At 35.4% G+C, this 20944-nt stretch overlaps 1 protein-coding gene across 3 annotated transcripts; it reads right to left on the bottom strand.

The window, feature by feature from the left end:
- Window positions 1-9833: 9833 nt before the first annotated feature.
- LOC106162721 (uncharacterized) lies at window positions 9834-20506 on the bottom strand. 3 transcript variants are annotated; one of them, XR_015332940.1, is made up of 14 exons: window positions 20351-20506; window positions 20041-20078; window positions 19792-19832; window positions 19452-19547; window positions 19125-19249; window positions 15853-15942; window positions 14954-15068; window positions 13333-13386; window positions 12941-13002; window positions 12542-12700; window positions 11733-11867; window positions 11501-11546; window positions 11060-11206; window positions 9834-10886 (listed from the first exon to the last, which is right to left on the bottom strand). XR_015332940.1 is itself a non-coding variant. In XM_013540118.2 (13 exons), exons 1-13 carry the CDS (start codon window positions 20435-20437, stop codon window positions 11157-11159), a joined length of 1098 nt encoding a protein of 365 aa, XP_013395572.2. In that variant the 5' UTR covers window positions 20438-20506; the 3' UTR covers window positions 9834-11156. The 3 variants fall into 3 exon arrangements, 2 of the variants coding, with proteins under 2 accessions (XP_013395572.2, XP_086861189.1); XM_013540118.2 differs by having other exon boundaries at window positions 9834-11206; XM_087005063.1 differs by having other exon boundaries at window positions 9834-11206; window positions 20391-20466.
- Between the last annotated feature and the right edge of the window lie 438 nt (window positions 20507-20944).

Here is a 20944-nt window from a genome sequence, read left to right as displayed (position 1 = left end):
CTCTTAATTAAAACATATTCGTCTTTCAGTCATGTGAATTAGCTTTGTGACAAGTAAGAAACGTTTGTTGCAATGAATGCGAGCGCAATTGTGATTAGATATAAATAAATTTAATTCTTTGACTAAATTTCACCAAGGAATTTCAGTTGAATGATAGTCATAGCTTTAAGACTGAAAACTTAAATCCACTTCAAATTAAGTTACAGACCGACAGTTGCTTTGGTTGGCCAACTTGAATAACGACTACCGATTTATCTCGGCTTTTCGGTCTCAATGTAGCATCTTTCAGGTACCGTTACCAAAAAACATAAGCAGAACCCACCAATACAGACGTTATCTTTCGTTATCACAAAGCAGATAGGTATTAGATAAGGAAATTGACTTCGTATTTTTTCATAATAGGAATACACTGTTATTCTACATCGAAAGTCTGGGTTGCGACAAACCGCTTCGGATATCAACTATTTCCATGCAATATTACTTAGGATAACAGACGCACATAAATTGAAACCAATTTTTATAATTGCCAGTTTGTTTTAAAAGTAACCACCAAAAACAAGGCAGTTGTTTGATCTGTTATTGTTTTAACAATAAAGAGGCTCTAAAAAGAACATTAAATCGTCTACGAGGAGAATCAGCCTCAAAGTATGGCATTTACTAGCCCGTTACTGGTCTCCCATATAGACGGATGGGGGCGATCCTGTTCCCATTACTAGACTTGAATGACATCTACATCCGACAGGAGTCGCACTTCATAGTTAATCAAACAAAGGAAATGCCTTCCCGTGGCCTCTGAGAAGTACCGGAAATGGTGGAATGGTCACGATGAAAGGACAATGCAAATGCTTCTTACTATGCATTGTAAGCCCATTGATTCCAATCATTTGGTTTTGAAAGTTATCTGAGAGAGATATATAGATAGATAGATAGATAGATAGATGGATAGATTATCTGATAACATCTCGCAGTAGATGATTTTAGGGGGAATAGATTCCGAGATGGTGATTCGAACTTTACAGATTGTGCGACATGATCAATACATGTCTACTTTGGTAGACAGCAGAAAATAACGTGCAGCCAATTTTTGCCATCAGCAAACTTAGACTTTCAACTCTAGCTTATCCGAACAGTATAATTCTTGTTTCACTATCATCCTCTCACTTTTTTCACATTTGTCCGTTCTGAGAAACGAATGTTGAAATTCGCTGGTAACTTGCAGATTAAAAAACAATTAGCTTGAACTTTCACTTGAATCATATCTTCTATTTTGCAAAAGATTTACATGCATCATAATTGAAAGAAGAAAAAGCACCCATCTAGATGTAAATCAAATCAAAACATTGTCTCTATACAAGCGTCTTATTGGGCCAAAAGGCGTAATCTTGAGATTCCCCTAACAGCGAGCCAGGAGAGTCAGAGGGGCAATTGCAGCATACTTGACAGTACGTAAGCGAAGGAGCGGTGCATTTCAACAAGGTGGCATTTATATGATAGTTTAGGCAAGAAGTTGTAAAACTTCTTGGTTTAGGCAAGGCGTCACATTAACACAATAAGCTAAAGAGTGGGCAGAGCCCATCTTTTATCGAAGCTCATAACATCTGAAGATAAATCGTTCCTTAACTGTCTAAAGGCAGACAGAATCTGTCTCGGTAGCGCTAATTGCACTTGTATAAAAACACGAAATACGGCTCGGCATCAGTTTAAATTGGATGCGAGGCTACACCGGTATTAACACCTAAGATTATGCGAGCAATATATTAGATTTTCAATTGCTTCTCAGTGATTGAACCGGTAATCGAATGTACTAATGCAAACCATCTCTTGGAAGGCTGACATACAAAGTTAGGGACAACTCGTTTGATGATAATTGATCAAACTTCTCACTGTTGATGTCAGTTTCGAAAGCTTCGGAAGTGATACTTCATGTTCAACGGGTCGAAAAGGTAATGGTTGACGTAGCAGAGTAAGAAGTAGCGGTCTCTACCGGAGATAAGCCTACTGCAAAACAAGATCCGAGCGTTTCTGTTAAATAAAGCGCATTCAATACGTTTGTTTACCTAACTGTAAAAAGGTGATTATCGACCGGGTCTGTTTACAGCAATTAACGGAATTTGAACAAAAACTGACACTATCGTGTACATTCGAATTCAAATGTATAATACTTGGTCCATATTTTTTAAAATAAATTCATAGATAACGATGACCAAATGGGTTCATTTATGAAGATCGAGTTCAACATATTGTATTTTAATAATTCAAAAATATGCAAGTTATAGCTCCATCAGAAGCACGATTTGTTTTGATAAAGGTAACTAGTAGTAAAATTTTGTGATGTGAAATTCATTGTTATTGGTGTCTATACTTGTAATATTTGTTTCTTTTCATATAGTCGTTTTTATCTGTCATGCTCATTAAAAATGCATGTTAAGCGACTCTGATGACAAATCATTGCCACTAAATCCTCCCAATTGCCAAAACGACTGAGAGAAATACCTATATTACAAGTCACAATATTACCTGTAAAAATTATATTTGCACAGATATTTTCTGCTTATCTTCTGTGCTTTACGGAGGTAAAACTTTTGAACAGATACATGTATTTAGCCTTTTGCTGCCTAAGAGAACAGTTAATTTTTTGGCAAGTATATTTGTTGTGTAAAATCTAGTGTAAGAATTAGTAAACGTTACTAGGTATCAACTATCGCTTAATATGCTGTATATCTTTAAAAGGATAGCAATCTTTATTAAGGGATCCATATTTCACAATAAATACATTGGAAACGACTCATAGAAATATAATTAATTCTATTTTGCCCGAAAACGTCGGTTATCACAATTATTCTGGAATCTGTGCTTGCCATCGGATCACGTGACTTTCATAGATGGCTGCCCCATGGCTGCCCCATAATCTCGTAAAAGATTATTTAAAAAACTTTTGGGGTTTAATCCAGGACCTAACTTTAAATGTACATGTCGGAATGGATTCATTCACCATTGGTAAGTGTGGAAAATTGTCCTTTACCTCTGAAAAATCCATTTTTGACCAAAATGCGCAGTTGATACCCCTTTAAGTTTGGACCCTTTTTTATTTGCTGATAAACTTATGTTTAGTCTATTCTTGCATCGTCACATTATATCGTAATCTTAGTTTTAGAAAGTGTTGACATATAGATGTAGTCATTTTTATCTATTGCTTGTAGCAAATTTTCTGAATGGAATTTTGCAACCAACATGGCGAAATTCATTCTTTTAAATCGGGGACGAATGAAAACAGATAAAACTGCAATACACTGCTATATGCGAATTCCCGAAAGTACCCACAGTACAGAGCGTTTTATTTGACCCTATCTCTTGACTGTAGTCATCAAACATATGCAGCAGAGGCCAACGGGATTATTGAATTTTAGCTATGAGGAGGTGGTATACTGCTAAAATGGTTACCAAATATGTGCTACAATACCCGAGGCCTTTTTTAAAAGATCGAGTGCTGCTACGCCAGTCTATTTCGCCTGTGTGACGGAGCATTAGTCATTGGATAAATGCCAATAAATAAAAGACATATGTCTTTCAGTGCATGTTTTATGGGGAAATGTTATCTAAGATTATCAATGCCTTTGACAATGAAAGAAAGGAAAAGAAAGAAGATCAACCCACGATGGACTTGAGAGTGGCAGTAACATTTATACTAACCGTGTTAGGGAAGCTCGGAGACGTATCAAATCAAATCACTCAAATGTACGTCAGGATCGGTCTCTGCTACTAGAAGGAGTTTAATGGTTACCTGACAGGCGGGCATCTAACGAAGACAAATCGGCATAAATAAACTCTAATAGGGGATGGAGAGGCAGGAAGCATTGAGCTGATGGCTCTACTGATAGAAAAAACAACTATTACACAAGATATCTTCAACGTGCTTAATTCGCCTCGCGGGGGAAGGCATCACAGGAATCGTGTCACGGGACACATTCCGGGAGATAAAATGTATTAACAGCTCTTAGGTTGGCAATCAGTTCGATTGTTATCGGGAGGTACGCCCATCATGAAAACAGTATGGGTAATCCGTTTCCACGTGGCAGTATACATTAAATAAGTGTCTTGATAGATTTGTCAAATGGCTTATTTTGTACATATACATAGTCTGCAATCTCTCTCTCTCTTATTTGTTAATAAATGGCGCGAGATCATTACTGGCACATTTGAACCTGCAATAACTTCTTAATTTGATATCTCTTATTGGACCCTCTGGTTCTACAAGAAATCCTTCGTTGGGATATTGAGGCAACTGTAAATTTAGATTACTTTCAGATCAGAATTACACCAGCAGTTTAACCACAAAAAACTACGACTCTCAGTCGTGTGGATTGGACCAATACAAAAGATTTTTGTTAGTTTCTTTTAATCTTTTGGTAGACACAAACACACACACACACACACACACACACACACACAAAGACAAGAAAATGAAAGTCAGCGAACAGATTAAAAACAGGTTAAGGACACAATTTTTGTAGGCAATATTCCGGATATCAAGAATATGCATTTATTAGAACACAGTCATTCATGTTACCTCTATAGCCACAAAAACCAAACCTGAATGGTAAAAAACTATGAATTCGATATTCATGTCTAACACCGCCCACTGTCTGTCTAGGCCCATTTATCAGAGCAAAAAAGGCTCAACACATTTTGAACTGGTGGGCGGTTGTAAGCCAGACAAATGGGTTCTGACTTCTGTTTTGCAAACACTGAAACAACTAGAATATTGATAATCCATAACAAACGTGTCATGTGACTGTACAAATAATAATAATAATTATTATTATTATTATATATTCCGTAAAGTAAAATGCCAGAATCTGCTCGTTTTTTTATGCGTATGGTTATGTTGAAGGCACATGAGAGAAGAATTGGTACAAATGCTATGAATGTTACGAATCTTGAATGCATTTTCCATTCTCCTCCATGAACGCCCCATTTTCAACTTCACTTTATTCACTTATACTTATCATTTTATTTATTTCGATAGGCCACACCGAAATCCCTTACCATCTCTAGTAATTATGAGTCTCCGTGCGTTTTTTTCTTTTTCTTTTTGTCTTGTTTACAAATAGTTTGATTATAGGATATGTAAGTCATGAAATAGAAATTAACTCCGGAACTCATTTCATGTCAATACAAAGAAACCACCCTCACGACTTAAACGATTCACAACGCTACACCACGCCTTCTTTGCGTTCTTTCATTAAGCCAAGGAGGAAATTACTTCATTAAACGTATTATTGCTTTACAGTTATGAGAGTCCTGGTAACAAGTTTTACTTATTAGTTTTATCAGTTCGCAGATAATTTTGGGAAAACCCACATTAATGCATTAAGCCACCTGTATTAATCCCGTTTTATGTTGAACATTTATAATATAAATGATCTTTCTGAGACTAAAATTTCGCCTAGATTTATCATCTCCTCAGGGTCACCCTTCATTGGGTCGTCTTTTCATTGGTTTGATGGATTGGTGACTGTCTGTTAACAGGATAATTCGACAAGTTGCCTACAGGCGATAATATAAGGTTTTAGAGGATATGGTCACAAGAAGTGTAAAAAATCGAATTGGGATTTGGGATTGGCGTGGGGTTTTATCATTGCATTTTGGTTGCTATATATATTTTTATATTAGGAATTGTCCATCAATTTGCTGAGAAGGAAGATCAACGTTTTCGAATTCAATTCTTGTCTTATGCAAATATAGATGTTTATTTCACTTAACGTTCATTACAAATAGAGTATGTTAGCGCTAACTACAAATAGAGTATGTTATATTTTCGTTCGCAAATGCCTTTGACATGTTATAGCAGAAAAAAAGAAACGCAAAGATTCGAAATAATAAACATGTCCTTAAGCTAAAAATTCAAAAGGAGATATTCATCCTTGTTTACAAGATACCGCTTTTTTGTATAGCGCTCAGTCAATATCGGCGAGGTGCCATAAACTGAAGACTGTTCGCTGTCCGGAGCTGGAGGTCGTGCGTTCGATCGATGGCCTGCTTATAACGAATATCGTCATAGAAAATACTAGTGTCTTCTCGCTAAGCACCCAGCGAAAGAGCTGAAGGAAGGGGCTTGGGTGGAGGATCGAAGTTTAAGTGGCATGTTTGGATAGTTCACTGCCAAGATAACATACTTTTAGGGGAAATTGGAAAGCTAAAGAAATCTACAAAAAGTTACCCTGTCACTAATTGCGACTATCCTGGCGACAGCACTGGTATACATACAGGGCATGGTTTTAAGAACTTTTCATTGCAATAGCATATTTGTAACAGCAACACAACAACACGTTCGGTATTTGAACTCAACGTCACTCGTTCTATATGTATGTCTGGTTATGTAATGTGATAGCTACGCGTATTTAAGTAACCCCATTACCCACCAGTCTAAAAAAAATACAAGTACGCGAAAGAAGTTTAACCATTCAGTTGAGACTTATCAGGTTGCTGAAGAGACGTTCCATAATTCCATTGTTATCATATCATCTTTGTGATGTTTATAGTATACAAAGGTTACGGACCATTTATATCCTGCACAGAACCATGAGCGATTTGCAGTTCAATAAAGCTTAACTTGAAAGTCGTGGAAAAATATGGTGCATTCTTTGAAGTTCTAAGATAATTGTTCAACAGGGCACCACAACTTAGAGCAATCGTCGTCAACATGCCGAGAGAACGTGGCTACAATTTGAAAAAAAAAAAAAAAAAAAAAAAAAAACCGCCTGAAGTGCTTGTTACATGTATCATCAACTTGCGTATAAACTCGGGCAGTATCAGATAGGTCAACATCGCTCTTATTTCATTTGCTAATTGATTAACAATGGGATATAGGCCAGGGTAACTTCATATGCAATCGGTCACCTCAAAATGATAAGAACGCAGGTGCGAGTACATTAAAACAAAGCAAATATAAGTAGGTGAAAACGCGATGAAGAATTTGTCACTTCTGAAGGAGCAGGTGCTGTAGCTTTTGGCATTAATGCAAATACAGGTATAACCTTATAATTGTGAACAGCTTTATTGATAAGACACATGCGATGATACTTCTCAAAACTGAAGGATTGTATTAGCACGGAATAATGTTTTGATTTTATAGCAAACTGCAATAAAGATTAAAGAACTTTGCTGCACTCCGTGTATTCATATCATTACACCTTGCGTGTCTACTTTAACATATTACTGTTTTACTGTTTAGTCGTAAAGGCAGATTTTTGTAGGAGAACACATTACTCTTTCATACGAAGACGCTAAACAGAACTGTTGGACAACAAAAAAGTAACGAATTATTTTTATGATTATCATTTCGCAGACACCGTCAGCAGAATAATATTTGGCAGCCGGACAGCTATGTCACTAGGAAACAAATAAATAACAACCAGTCAGTTGCATTTTATGAAAACTTTATATCCTCAATTATGCGCTCTGAGAAAACAGCTTGCCATATTCTTAATGACTTCTAAGCCCAGAATCTAAAACAAATATGAGTCGTAAAACCGCCAAGTTTTCTCTTTTTTGTTTAAGCATTTGGAATTGGTTTTCTTCAAACTTTTGGGCAAACCACATGAAATGTCTCAAAAAGATCTTGTGAATTAAAACAACTTTCGGGATACTTATTAAAAATAACGGTTTGAATCTTGATACTTATTAAAAATAAAAAATACGTACTTGTAAACTTGAAATATGCACGGCAATTATTCAAAAAGTTCACAAACAAAGGTACTTACTGTACTGATGCTCTCTGGACATTGTAAACTTTTCTTTATCAAATGCCAGTGGACCTTGGAAATCTTGAACTGGACAAGGCAACCTGCTGTGTATCGTCGTAGTTATGCTGTAGCGTAGAAGTTGCCGTTTCAGAGTCCGGTCCGCGTGTGTGGTAGAATGCCGTTGCTGCCTCGTTTTTAAAGGCGATAATCACCGAAGATAATCTCACAGCTCGAGATCCAACAAATAATCAGACGTCATGATATTTAAAAACCGAGAGGCTGCTGTTATTAACATCTGTTGTTTTCTGGAAAGGGTGACATTTATTACGCAAGCAATTAGACTGACATCCCACGGAGAAGACTGAAACTCTTTCGTGTTTTTTTATTGATAACATTTTTCAGCTACATGAACCATAAACAACCCTTAAGGAGTCTCAATAATACATTATACTTCGTTCGGTGATTACATACATCCATTGTCTTTATTGATGAGTCCAATTATCTGTTAAACGCTGCCAACACTTGAGAGACTGAATGAGAGAGGAAAAGAAAGAAAGACAGAGGCGAGGAGCGAGTGTATGAGAAGGAGAGATGCGTGTGAACCTCAGCTGTCATCCTCAAAGTGTAATTTACCTGATAAAGCCACTCGATATATCATATTGAGTAATACAACGTCAAACCAAACACTCAACTTGCAGTTTTTTTGTGCTACATGTCACCGCACTGTCATTGTGTCAATTATGAACAGGTTGTGTTGCCACATTTGAAAATAAAGTTGATCAAAACCCAATTTTGAATTGTTAATGTATCCAACTTGTAGATTAGTGCTAAGCGAATGTTTATTTACTGAGCTTGAAATATAAGCACTTTATCAAACTTTTTCACCGTTTGTTGTTAGTGTGTGACTTTTCTTGTTTTAAGAGGCACTGGAAAAGTAAATAATGCTTTGGCCTTAACGTTACGTGCCAGCTGTCAACTAATAGGAATATTCATGGCCACTTTTTTAAATTTATCAATTTAACTTCATAATTTCACCCAGGTGAGCTCAGCAGTTATATAAGCAAAGAGGAGGGGGGAGTAGAAAACCTAACGCTTGGGTTATCTGTATGTATAAATTATAATCCTAGCATCATCACTATTTGGTCATAAAATACAACAATAAGTTCTCTGTGCAGGAAGGTACTGTACTGTGCTAGGTTTTTGTGTCATTTAACAATTTTTCTCCTAGGATACATCAATTCATAACCACAATAAAAGAAATTTTAGGTCACATTAACAAAGTGCTATATTAAATTACAGAACTCTTTGTGGTAAAAACTGTTGAGCTGCTGAGGCAAATGTCAAAAAAAATAAATTGCAAAAAATATATAGACACAAGACAATCGTGCACTTTCAGAAGAAAGGACTTGATAACTGATTCTTTTATTAAATAAAGTTGAATGTTCAACATTCCTGAGAATGTGTGTTAACACGATTGACGACTTTGCATTCCACTTTCAGAAGAGGCCTATTACACAATGGGGCAAGTAATTTTCTCCCCAATAAAGCAGACTCATTTTTCTTTTTGTCAATTAATAGACGAAGAAAATGCATCTGTCCATGTTTGAAATGAGTGTTGGGCACTGAAAGGCAATTAGACAATTTGAACCAAGCCTGCATGATCTGTCAGACCCAGCTTGTTCTGTAAACGAATTAGGTAGACCCAGATCAACAGGCTGTATCACAGTGACAGCCTCCTATGTAATCAAGCGCACAGCACTGATCCAGAATTCTACTGCCACTTGACACGCAAGGAGGGAGCTACAGTGACAAAGGAAAGTATTAGCCTGATGTGTAAATGCATGCATGTGTGAGCATGTGCATGCTGTTCCAAGATCTATCTCTACAGGCTCCCATGGCCAAACACCTCATTTCCTCAACTTTTAATAGGTTCCAAATCACCCTATCTGCCTCTAATGATTTCACAATGTGTTGATGATAGTGACAATTTTTTGTGAATTCATCTATTCTGTGCCTTTGTCATTTTTCTTCTCTGAAAATCATTAAGGGAAACCATTTAGCTGTGATAAACCACAAAAAAGGCAAAAATGATGGATTGTACTAATCTTTAATGAATCTTTCCTTTACTCGCTCATATACTTTAATACAACATAATATAACAACTTTGTTAAATTGCATAGGTATGATAATTTGTAGAAGGCTTGTGTCTGAGAATTTTCATGTTTAAATGCCTATGTACTGTACAAATACCTATTTACTGTATTCTAACTGCATTGTTTGGGGTGAGTTTACAATAAAACTATCGTAATAGGTAGTTTGAACTAACTCCATGGAGACTCTTGCAAAATGCAGTCAGATATAGGCCTACACCCTTCATCTCATTCCCAGTGTATTGGTTTAATCACCAGTTTTTTTCTGAATTCTACTCAACACCAGGAGGAGGCATGTTAATATGTTAATCTGAGGGGACATGTAAATATGTTAATCTGATTGCAATCAGTGAGAGTCCCCAGGGTGTTAGTTTAACTACCTAGTCTGATAGTTTCTTTGTGAATACAGCCTTGGTAAGATGTCAAAAATACTTTTCACAGTTACACCTCAGCAATACAGCTGTAACGATATGATTTGAAAGGTTTTATGATGTAATCATGCCAAACTAGTTTTTACTCCCTTAATTAATAATCCATGTAGAGTGTACAGGGGTGGATTGAGGCTGTCTTCTGGATTTTTCAGAAGATGGTCAGATTTTCAAGTTTACATTGACAGGTATCTAATTTCGGAAGACGGTCAAAAATGGAGGATAAATCAACAAATATAATTTGGAAGACCGTCAGAAAATATCTCTGGAACCTCCCATGGTGTAGGTCCCATTTAGGCTAGCTTCCATCAAACTCGACCAAGGTGGCTCTCCCACGTGAAAGCCAGGCTATTATTTGTCAATCTCTCACAACATATCAGCACAGCTGTATCCATAATTTATGTTGAAAGGTCTTTTGTCTCCAAGCTGAACTTTATTAAAGGAAAATAATGTTAAAAATGTAAGTTGACAATAAGGCATGGTCAGACATTTTGTGATTGAGCGGGCAAGTTTTAATATACCTATAACACTTCACTCATGCTGATATAGTAAATTGATAATGACAAGGGCGGATCCAGAGCTATTTACTGACAGTCTTCCAAATTATCTTTGTTGATTCATCCTCCAATTATGACCGTCTTCCAACAGAAAAAAATAGATACTCGACAATGTTAACTTGAAAATCTGACCGTCTTCCGGAAGACCCAGAAGACGGCCTAAATCCGCCCCTGAATGATAAAACTGATCCAGAATAAAAATTCAAAACTGTATTAATTTGATGATCTTCATGATAATGGTGTGAACATTCTTCAAAAATTTCTTATGCAGAATATCTAATCGTGGAGAGATATCCTATATGGTTCAGGAATGTACTGTAGTACGCCTAAAATAAATGAAATATCTTTGCAATAACATTGCAATATCGTTAAAAGACTTTTAAAGTGTAAATATCACAAGAAAATGAAAAAATTTTAATTTAAAACAAAAGAAAACTCAAATTAAGCATCATTTAAATTAAGGGTAAAATAGTTAAATTTGACCTTCGGAACTTAATAGTAGTTGCATACATCTACTTTACAGTTTGTTCATGTTTAAAAAATCAAATTATTGGTATTGTCTAGTGATGCATGTTGGTTGTATATGGCTTTATACATTTTAGGTGTTATACATCCCTTACCTTTGTCATCTAGGAATTTCCTGCTAAAAAGCTTTGCATAATACCTCTGAAATGTTAAAAAAAAGCAATATCAGAACTCTTACTTTAAACCTTTCTAATTTTGAAGCAGTAATTCTTTATATCACAGTTTTAAACCAAAGCAATAACCTTGAAGTTTCAGACCAATGAAGATTAAATCATATGAAAGGAACTAAATATCTTTTGATAAAATCAATGTGTGGTCCAAAGTTACCTGCCCGGTATCACACAATGCTGTTACTATGGTATGTCCAGGTCCCATTGATTTGGCCACTCTAACCGCTGCTGCTACATTAAGTCCAGAAGATGCACCAACAAAGAAGCCTTCCTCATGCAGCAGCCGGAATGTCTGATAATGACCCAGAAATTTGAAAAGGTTAACAATGACAGTTGAAAAACTGTAATGTTTGTTCTTCTCTAATTATACAAACAACATGTATATTTAGCTGTGCATGTCAGTATTGTCATTTGAGAGGATTGTTTGCAAGAATGTTCCATATCATAACAATAACAATAAATAAGTATATAAAAAACAAACTCATAATCTTATTGAAAACCCTTTTCAATGACAGTAAGTTGATTTCTGGAAAATTTTGAAAACAATCAAGTAATCTGTCTGGCAATAATTTTTATTTGAAAAACAAGAGAATCACATTGACCATTTAATGGTTGAAGGGTCAACCTATGTACACAGTGCATTATGGAAAAGTAGCACATAGAAAGAAGTGTTTCAGAACTTAAATCAAAACTCATTCATCTGCGCTTAATGTATAATACATGTAATGCCCCAGATGCAAAAATGGCAGGTGCTATGCAGAAAGGCAAGTTGCAGTCAAAATCTGTATTTATCTGTATTGTGTGATCAAAGGAAATTTCAGCGACACTGGCATGATCTATCCCACAAGCCCATTCTTGGGCATGTACAGTGTCAAACGTCGGGGAACTGTGAAATGGTCAATAGACAGTCTACAAAACACATACCTAAACTACAAGCACTTAAATTATCAAGAAAATGTTACTTACATACTCAACTGCCTCCTTGTCTGTGATACACATAGCATCATCTATGGGGGCTCCTTCTAGATTTGAAGTGACCCTGCCCTGACCTATTCCCTCTGTGATGGAGTTACCCTCTGACCTCTCCAGTTTACCATGTTTAAACCAGTTGTACAACACACTGCCCTGAAATAGTGAACATGGTTGATTAAATAGTAGATGCTGTGTTCATCAATAAAGCTATTATTTTTCCTTAAAGTTGAATTTGTAAAGGGTTGATAGTAAGTATAATCAGTAATGTTTAGTATGCATGTACATGTACATACACAAAAGAGAGAGACAGAGAGAGAAAGATGTGTTCATTATCATGCAACTATCTAAGAAATGATAGAAAAATGTTTATCCCAGTTTATTCCAGTATTTTACCTGTGGATCTGCTAAAACAACTTGGATATCTTTGTTTTTTTCCTTTAGGTAAGTCCCAACTCCTGAATATAACTATAACCAATTACTTGCAAATAACATTTAATCAAAACAGCAATTAAAGCAAAACAATATTAGATATGTACATATCTTGTTGTGTTGAAAAGTATGTTGTATTTAGATACAGTGTTTTAAGGAATAAATTCCAGCATGTACATGTTTTTTTGCCTCAAAAAACACTATTGTTGCATCTCTTAGCAAAGTGGATGTGTGTTTGAATATATATTTAGAAAACACATTTTCCACAACTGTATTTTTTTATAACATGTTTCAAGAAAAAGATATAGAGCTGGATTCTAGAAACATAGCACATTTTGTCATTACTAATTATGTACCTGCTAATGTTCCTCCTGTACCAGTTCCAAATGTCACAGCACTCACTTTACCATCTAAAAAAAAAATACATCAATCATATAATCAAACTGTAAATAAATACAACTTATAATACAAGCTTAAGTCACAGATCACTGTTTGCATAAGATGTTTTAAATCAGCCGGTAATGTATGTTAAATAAGACAGATAATTTTTTATGATAGGCTTTGCTTTCCTTTTGTGAAATCCCATGTGTACAGAATTATGCCAAACAGTTAGAGGCAAATGCCACAAATTCATGGGATCTAAATTAAGCCAGTTTCTCAGTTGAGTGGCATAATATATATATATTTTATTTTCATTTTTTCAATATATCATTCATTTTTATGATAGGCTTTGCTTTCCTTTTGTGAAATCCCACGTGTACAGAATTATGCCAAACAGTTAGAGGCAAATGCCACAAATTCATGGGATCTAAATTAAGCCAGTTTCTCAGTTGAGTGGCATAATATATATATATATATATATATATATATATATATATATATATATATATATATATATATATATAATTTAGTATTAGAAAATTAGGTAAATTTACAACATGCTAACATTATCCCAGACATTCTCATTTCTCTAGCTATATAAATATCCCAGAAAAGTGTGGACACAGTTTTGAAGACAAATGATCACCTTCAGCGCTATTTATGGAATAAGAGACCGAATATTACAATATTTTCAATATATCATTCATTACATGCCTAACTCAATACTAATTGAAACAAGGAAAGTATATTGTTAACATGAGTTACAGCCAAATGAATGTCAATAAGTAACAAAAGTTAATAGCATTGAGTAAATGTACTGGTAGAAAGTACACTAAGAATGCACCTGCATGATCTGAGGCATGCTTCCAGAAACCAGACAGTAATCAAGTGTCATTAGGTTTACATTCAAAACCAGGTTGTTGGTAATTGGATTTGAATCTTCTGTGCATCTCCTATTAGTTTGATAACAGTAAATGCTTAAAAAGTTATTATGAAAGTTCAAAAGACCAACTGTGCTATAGATAAGTAATTTTGTTGCATTTAAAGCATTAATTGAGTTGCCTACTTTGATCACTCTTGAGGCCATCACACATGAATAACTTAGACTGCATTCCCAGAGATTTAGATCGATCCATCTAGATCGACCTAACTCCCTGGGGGTTCAGGCAAAATTGCTGTCACCATAGTCAATTACCCCATCACAGCTTTTAGTAGGCGGGACAGACATTTAAGCCTGTTAAGCTGACAAAAATCTAGTGAGACTCCCCAGGGGGATAGATAGATCTAAATATCTATGGGAATGGGGTCCTACTGGTATCACAAGAAAGAGGTTGTTAATGCAACAGCTATTTTAATCTCAAACACCTTGGATGCATCACATTAGTATAAATATATTTTCCCGGTTTACCAAATTAATACAGTCTGGCTATTCTATGATATCAGTACATAATACAATCTCTTAACTTGGGGGTGAAAGTCTCACAAGGGCTTAATTGCAATTCAACAGGCTCAATTTTCACTCTTCGTTTCAAAAACCTAATATCAAATCTGTGCCAGACTCTTACCTAACAAGTATACTGACGGCCCACATCTTACCTGTCTGCTGCCATATTTCTGGTCCTGTAGTTTCTATGTGTGCTAATCTGTTGGCAGTGTTGTCAAACTGATTTGTCCACACAGCATTATCCAAACTTTCAGCAAAACGTTTAGCCTATAATATGATATGATATGATATGTTATGGTATAACTTTGTGTTTTGAACTGAGAAAAACAAGACATAAATCTAGATATTGAGTGTTTTTTCAAGGTAATAAATTCATGTGTTGATGACCATTTATTGCAGTGCGAGATTTTTCAAATGGCCAATTGCTATGGGCAACACTATCAAAAAGACATTAAGCTTATATCTGTGATAACCTGCCACCATGACGGACAAATAGAAAGCCACAAATGCTGAACAAAAATTTGATTTACAGTGAATCAAACAAAAGTAATTATTGGTGTTTCCATGTGGTCATTACGTTGAGAGCCAAGAAATGCGATAATGACCTAGGCTTTAACTTGTGGTCATTATTGAAATTCTAAGGTCTGGAAAAAAATGTCCAGAGGAAAAGTCAATAATTGCTTTCTACAATATGGCATCTTTGATAGTAAACAAACCATAGAGAACTAGGAAAAATTGAACTCAGTAACTGTCAACATGAAAACATTCTTTTTCACTTCCTTTCAAACTTGGGTTTAAAAACACATCACAAAATAATATATTTACTGAGACTTTCCACCAGTCGTGGGACCATCAAGTTCTTTAAAAAATTATACCTTCTGATCCCTAACCAATATTGACTGGTTTGGAGATCAATACGGTATAAAATTGACTGGACTGCCCTTCAATCAACCAGTAAGAGTCAAAATTCATGATCATGTAATAGAATAGAATAGAATAGAATGTCCGCTCTATTGTCACATGAATGGCAAAAATGGGCACACTACATTACCTGGTGGTTATAATTATTGGGGTCTGACCATGCTACTGCAGGGACTGGTCTGACATCTGCTCCTAAAGTTTGAAGTAACTCAATTTTTTCCTGAAAATATACAATATTTTTAGTCCCTAAAATCAACTTTCATTTTTCTTCAAAATATACCATCATATTATAGGGTTTTTTTTAGTGTAATTACAAGTGTCTATATTTCCACTTTAGACAGCACTTTAACATATCAGCCACTAGTGTTCTAATCTGTTATTTTATCATTTAAAGGACAATGTTCATGTAAAAATCCATTTCTCGAATTTTGAAGATACAGCACTCAATCTATACACTAGAGGTATGTTTTAATCGATCCCCGCCATTTAAAGATTATAAAAACAATCTATTAGTAGAAAAAAAGCGTTTTAGTAAACCTCACCTCAATATGCAAAAATGAAGCAACAGATCTGGGTCACGTGGTACTGTGACGACAATCACGATAAAGGTCTATGAGACTCAACTGAGCTCCATGGTGCATACAGACGGAGAAGTTAATGAAAGTTGTGTTGAACGGAGTTGAGGAATTTTCGTTATGCCTCGGTGTGTTGCCGTGGGATTCACCAAAATTGCAGCTCTCGTTGACAATCTTTCTTTGTCTGTGACGGTCTTCCGTGACTTACTTACTAACTTCGGTGACAATAGTTGCGATGCTCTAGATCATGGTCACCTCAGGTGGTTTAGATCATATCAAGAGTTGGTAGTCTTTCAGATTAACTGTCATCAGTTGGCAAACTTACTGATTGCTGATGCATTTTAAATGCATTGTAGTTGACCAAAAGCTCGTTTACAACAAACCTGTTAATTATGCACCGCTGCAATTCCCAAGCCAGGTAATAACAGGTATGAAACTCGTCTTGGTGGGCTTTCATATTTTTCAATATATCTCCTTTATTTCATGGGGTTATTTTATTGGTATTTGTAAATGACGTTAAATATCAATACTTAAACAATTAAGTTCAAACACGGTCGCGACATTAATAAAAGAAATTGCTCTCAGGGTATCTTGAAGCTTCCGTGGAAGAAAACGTGTTGAGGAAAAACAGGAAAAAGAGCGTTATATTAAAGAAAAAATGGGAACTGCTATAATAAAATGGTTCGTTATCCTAATTCGTTTATGCTTTGAGGATTTGTTTCTGAAGATTATTTCATCTGAAATATTAAATAATTTAAAAGATTGATCATTTTATAACTTGAAACGCAAATTCTTCTTCAGTACGCAATTTTTTTTTTTTTGCAAATTTGTAAGCTTATAACACCGTGCTATAAAGATCTACTCAAGAAAAAAATTTGCTTGGGTAAAATTGAGTACGGAATGAACTGGAGACACTTGGCTTGTCATTAAGTTTACACGAAAATATGTCAGGTAACTTTATACTGTCTTTGAAAGAGTAAAGATTGAAAGATAATTTTAGACAAACTTTGACGGGGGAAATACCTACAAAGAGTAATGGGCTATTTCGCCAACATCTTGTTGAAAATTTTACACTGCAATTCTATTCAAATAAGCTAAGGAACTAATTGCCAAATTAATACTCTCATCACATAACACGGGGGTAACCAGACCTGCAAAAATTGTACGCACATATTTAAAAAGATTACAAGCACATACAGCAAAATGTAGACTTACGCAAAACATGAAGGACAGCGTAATCACAGCAAATGTACCTCATATAGTAGCTTAATTTCCATTAATAATAAAATCATCATTTAAGTCAAAAATATTCTTGCGATTTAATAACCATTTTAATTTACCCAGAACGGTATATTTATTTTAAAGGAGGTTAACTGAAATATAGTTTTATGATTTGTTTGTGAAAATTGCCCATGTCACCCTGTTAGTTTGGAGGTCTAAGCTGGCTCAAGTCCGTGTTAAAATTCCTATGAAGTTGTGCAGGAAAAATTCTTCCTTTCTTTCTCTAGCTCCTCGATAAACCTGGTGTTCAGATTTTATCTAGTACCCCCAGGTCTACGGGAGCTGCGTTTTGTAACTAACGCACAGGTAAGATTTTTACCTGAGATAACTGGAGTAAAGCTTAGATAGAGAGTGCGTTCGATACAAGCAAGACAAATTGAATGCCATTTAACCCTCTAATTAAGAGGTAAAGGAAGTTCCAGTTAGATGGATGATTAATATAGGACTTGTAAAGGTAACGGGCATTGTTTACCTCAGTTTAATAAAAGTATGCAAGACGGAGTGTCAGCGGTTTAATAAAATAAATTGAATTTCACAAATAACATGGACCTCATATGCAATAATCAACATTTCCCTTAACTCATTAAAATGCAGTGTTTTATACAACTTGGGATAACCATAATGAAATGCTTGTTAAAGAAATGACTAGACGGGAAATGGTTTTACACAGCTTCACGAGGATTTAGACCCCTCGGGTAAGAGATTTGAATGAGTATAAACTTTTATCAGAAGCCAGAGAAGTCATCTTACAGGTAGACAATGCAGCTCAGTTTGACAGCTAAGCACGCTCTGTTCTCTAGTGGCTCGATTGTCGTCATTGGACCACGTGACCACGTAGCTCATTAACTACCAGGCCGAGCAAATAGGACGTTTTTTAAAGCCAAAAATTTACAAAATGAGCTTTTAATTTGTGTATTTGGATAAAGATATCGTTAGTTGGGCATGTTTTCTGGAGAATATGTTCCGTTCAGGCCATTCTGACAGCATGAAGCAAACCCTTTAAGTACTCAATTGAAGATATATATGGGGTCTAGTTGTACCAAAAAATGAATATTGTGCAGTTTGGACTAGTCTCACTACAAAGGCAATCAAACAACCATCCTTGTAGCAACAACAGCTTCATGATTCATCCAGCAGCATTAAGAATAACTTTTGAGACTCTATTTCAAGTACTTTTTAAGGACTATTTGAATGTAAATGAGGGAAACTTATTGCCATTTGTAAGAGTACATAACAAAAAAAAAAAAAAAAGACTCACACATAAACTTTGTATTTTACAAAATGATGATGAAACCCAATGTATGTACTACCACAAAATATGAAATGAATAAAATCAAAGTACTTTTCAAGGACAAAAATGTTGTGATACAACCCCTTCTAGAATAATGGCAATTTCAAATGATAATCAAAGCCATAAACTTAAACCAAGGTGCAAAGCTTAATTCTACCACTCTTTCAAGCGAGCATGCATGATCCTCGAACAAACACATAACTATATTTTATCCATGGAAGAGACATACAGGTTTGAGGCTTTTAAAAAACTTACATGTGACTGTGTATTGGGCATGTAGATTACACACTTGTACCCCATGGCCAGACACAGGTGTGCCAAACCTATCCCTGTGTTACCTGCCGTCCCCTCCACTACTGTTCCTCCAGGCTTCAGCTCACCTTTAAAAAGTGACTTCAAGTTTATAATATACAAACAGAACTGGCTCAACAAATTCATTACCTTTAATCATTTAAAAACCTCTGGACTTTCAATTACAGGACACATTATGATACATATATCCCTTGATTTCAATATATGGCTTCAGAATTACAAGCTTCTCTTAACATTAATTCAGGTGCTAAAATGGTTTCGTGTACTTACCACTTTTTTGCGCTTCCCTAATGAGGAAATAAGCTGCTCTATCCTTGACAGAACCCCCACCATTTGCAAACTCTGCTTTGGCCAGTATCTCACAGCCTATAAGTAAAATTACAGAAATACATAAAATATGGGTTTACATCATGGCAATTGTACAGAACAAAATATCCAGACATATTTTTCTGATCCTCTGTGTGTGTGTGTATCTGTGTGCGTGTGTGCATGCATATGCATATTTGTGCACACGCATGTGAGTGTATGTGTCAACTCACATACCCATATAGGTGCATGCAAGTGCATATTATATCCATCTGGTTATATCAATGAACAGAAAAATATTTACCGGTCTCATCACTGACTTTGTTCAAGCGAACAAGAGGAGTCCTGAAAATATAACATCATCATCAGCATGGCTGAAAATGCTGCCACATGAATAACAGGATGTTTGTTCACAAGAAACAAGTCATTTGGTGCCTTTTTTGAGTGAGAAAATGCTTATACCAATATCAAAAATTGTTTAACTACATGTATACAACAAGTCAACTGACAAAAGTCTATCCTATATGGTTTGTGAATTACCCATGATACTTACCTGCCTACCATACCAACCAAACCATGCCGTATGTTCCACTAAAAAAAAAAAAATAAATAAATAAAATAAGTAAACATTTATTATCTTTAAAATCATTTGTAATTGGATTCCACACCCACAATATATACTACAAATGAGAATCAATTGGATCTTAAGTAACCGTGCAACAGCCCCTTGCTTGCTGTCTGCGATGACTCGGCTCGTTTTTCTGATAAGATTTAAAACCCAGATACTAACTTAATTTTATATACTATGTTAACTATACCGGTACATATTTCTGTGTGATACAAAGGTAATAAAATATACATACATCAGATGAATAAAACCTAGAACTTTGAAATGCAACTGACTTAATTATCCGCAACTTTCTCCAAACTTTCCAACCTACGCCTGCCATGATACAAGTGCATGTGTTTACAAAGCACCAATGACCTAAAATAGCTTGAAAAACTAGGTCAAGATATACTCTGGATATATTATTGTAAATTATTCAACATTTTGTGCTTCGAGGTGAATTGTATTTTGTTTGATTGCTATGTTGTTCATTATTATTTTTCACTGGTAATATGTAACTAAAACTATCACCACAGTTTACAGAAGATGAAGAGAGTAAGTTTTGCTGCGCGCCAAAGTTCATATGCGAACATATGGAACGCCATCCACGCAAAAAATCAGACTTGCAATTTAATAGCCAAATGACATTCTAACAGCCTACAAGAAATCTAACAGTGGTCAAAATAATCTAATAGCCAACTCATAAAATTTAACAGTGTTAAAAAATCTAATAGCCAACTCATAAAATTTAACAGCGTTAAAAAATCTTACAGCCAACTCATAATCTTACAGCCAACTTCTCAAAACAGGCAAGTCAGCATCTAACGCTAGAGGTCACTGCTGTCACGGG

This window comes from Lingula anatina, chromosome 2 (genome assembly GCF_051362555.1).
Source record: "Lingula anatina isolate TDL-2025a chromosome 2, LinAna3.0, whole genome shotgun sequence".
Lineage (NCBI taxonomy): Eukaryota > Metazoa > Brachiopoda > Lingulata > Lingulida > Lingulidae > Lingula > Lingula anatina.
The sequence above is the reverse complement of the archived record's forward strand: the minus strand, read 5'-3'. Positions and strand labels throughout refer to the sequence as shown.

Excerpts from the sequence above, each read along its gene's own strand:
- LOC106162721 (XM_013540118.2), bottom strand. The coding sequence starts at position 20,437 with ATGGCAGGCGTAGGTTGGAAAGTTTGGAGAAAGTTGCGGATAATTAAG. Across the intron at positions 11,547-11,732 it reads CATTGTGTGATACCGGGCAG|AGGTATTATGCAAAGCTTTT; the intron begins GTAACTTTGGAC and ends TTAACATTTCAG. Across the intron at positions 11,207-11,500 it reads GAAATTCCTAGATGACAAAG|GCGTACTACAGTACATTCCT; the intron begins GTAAGGGATGTA and ends CATTTATTTTAG.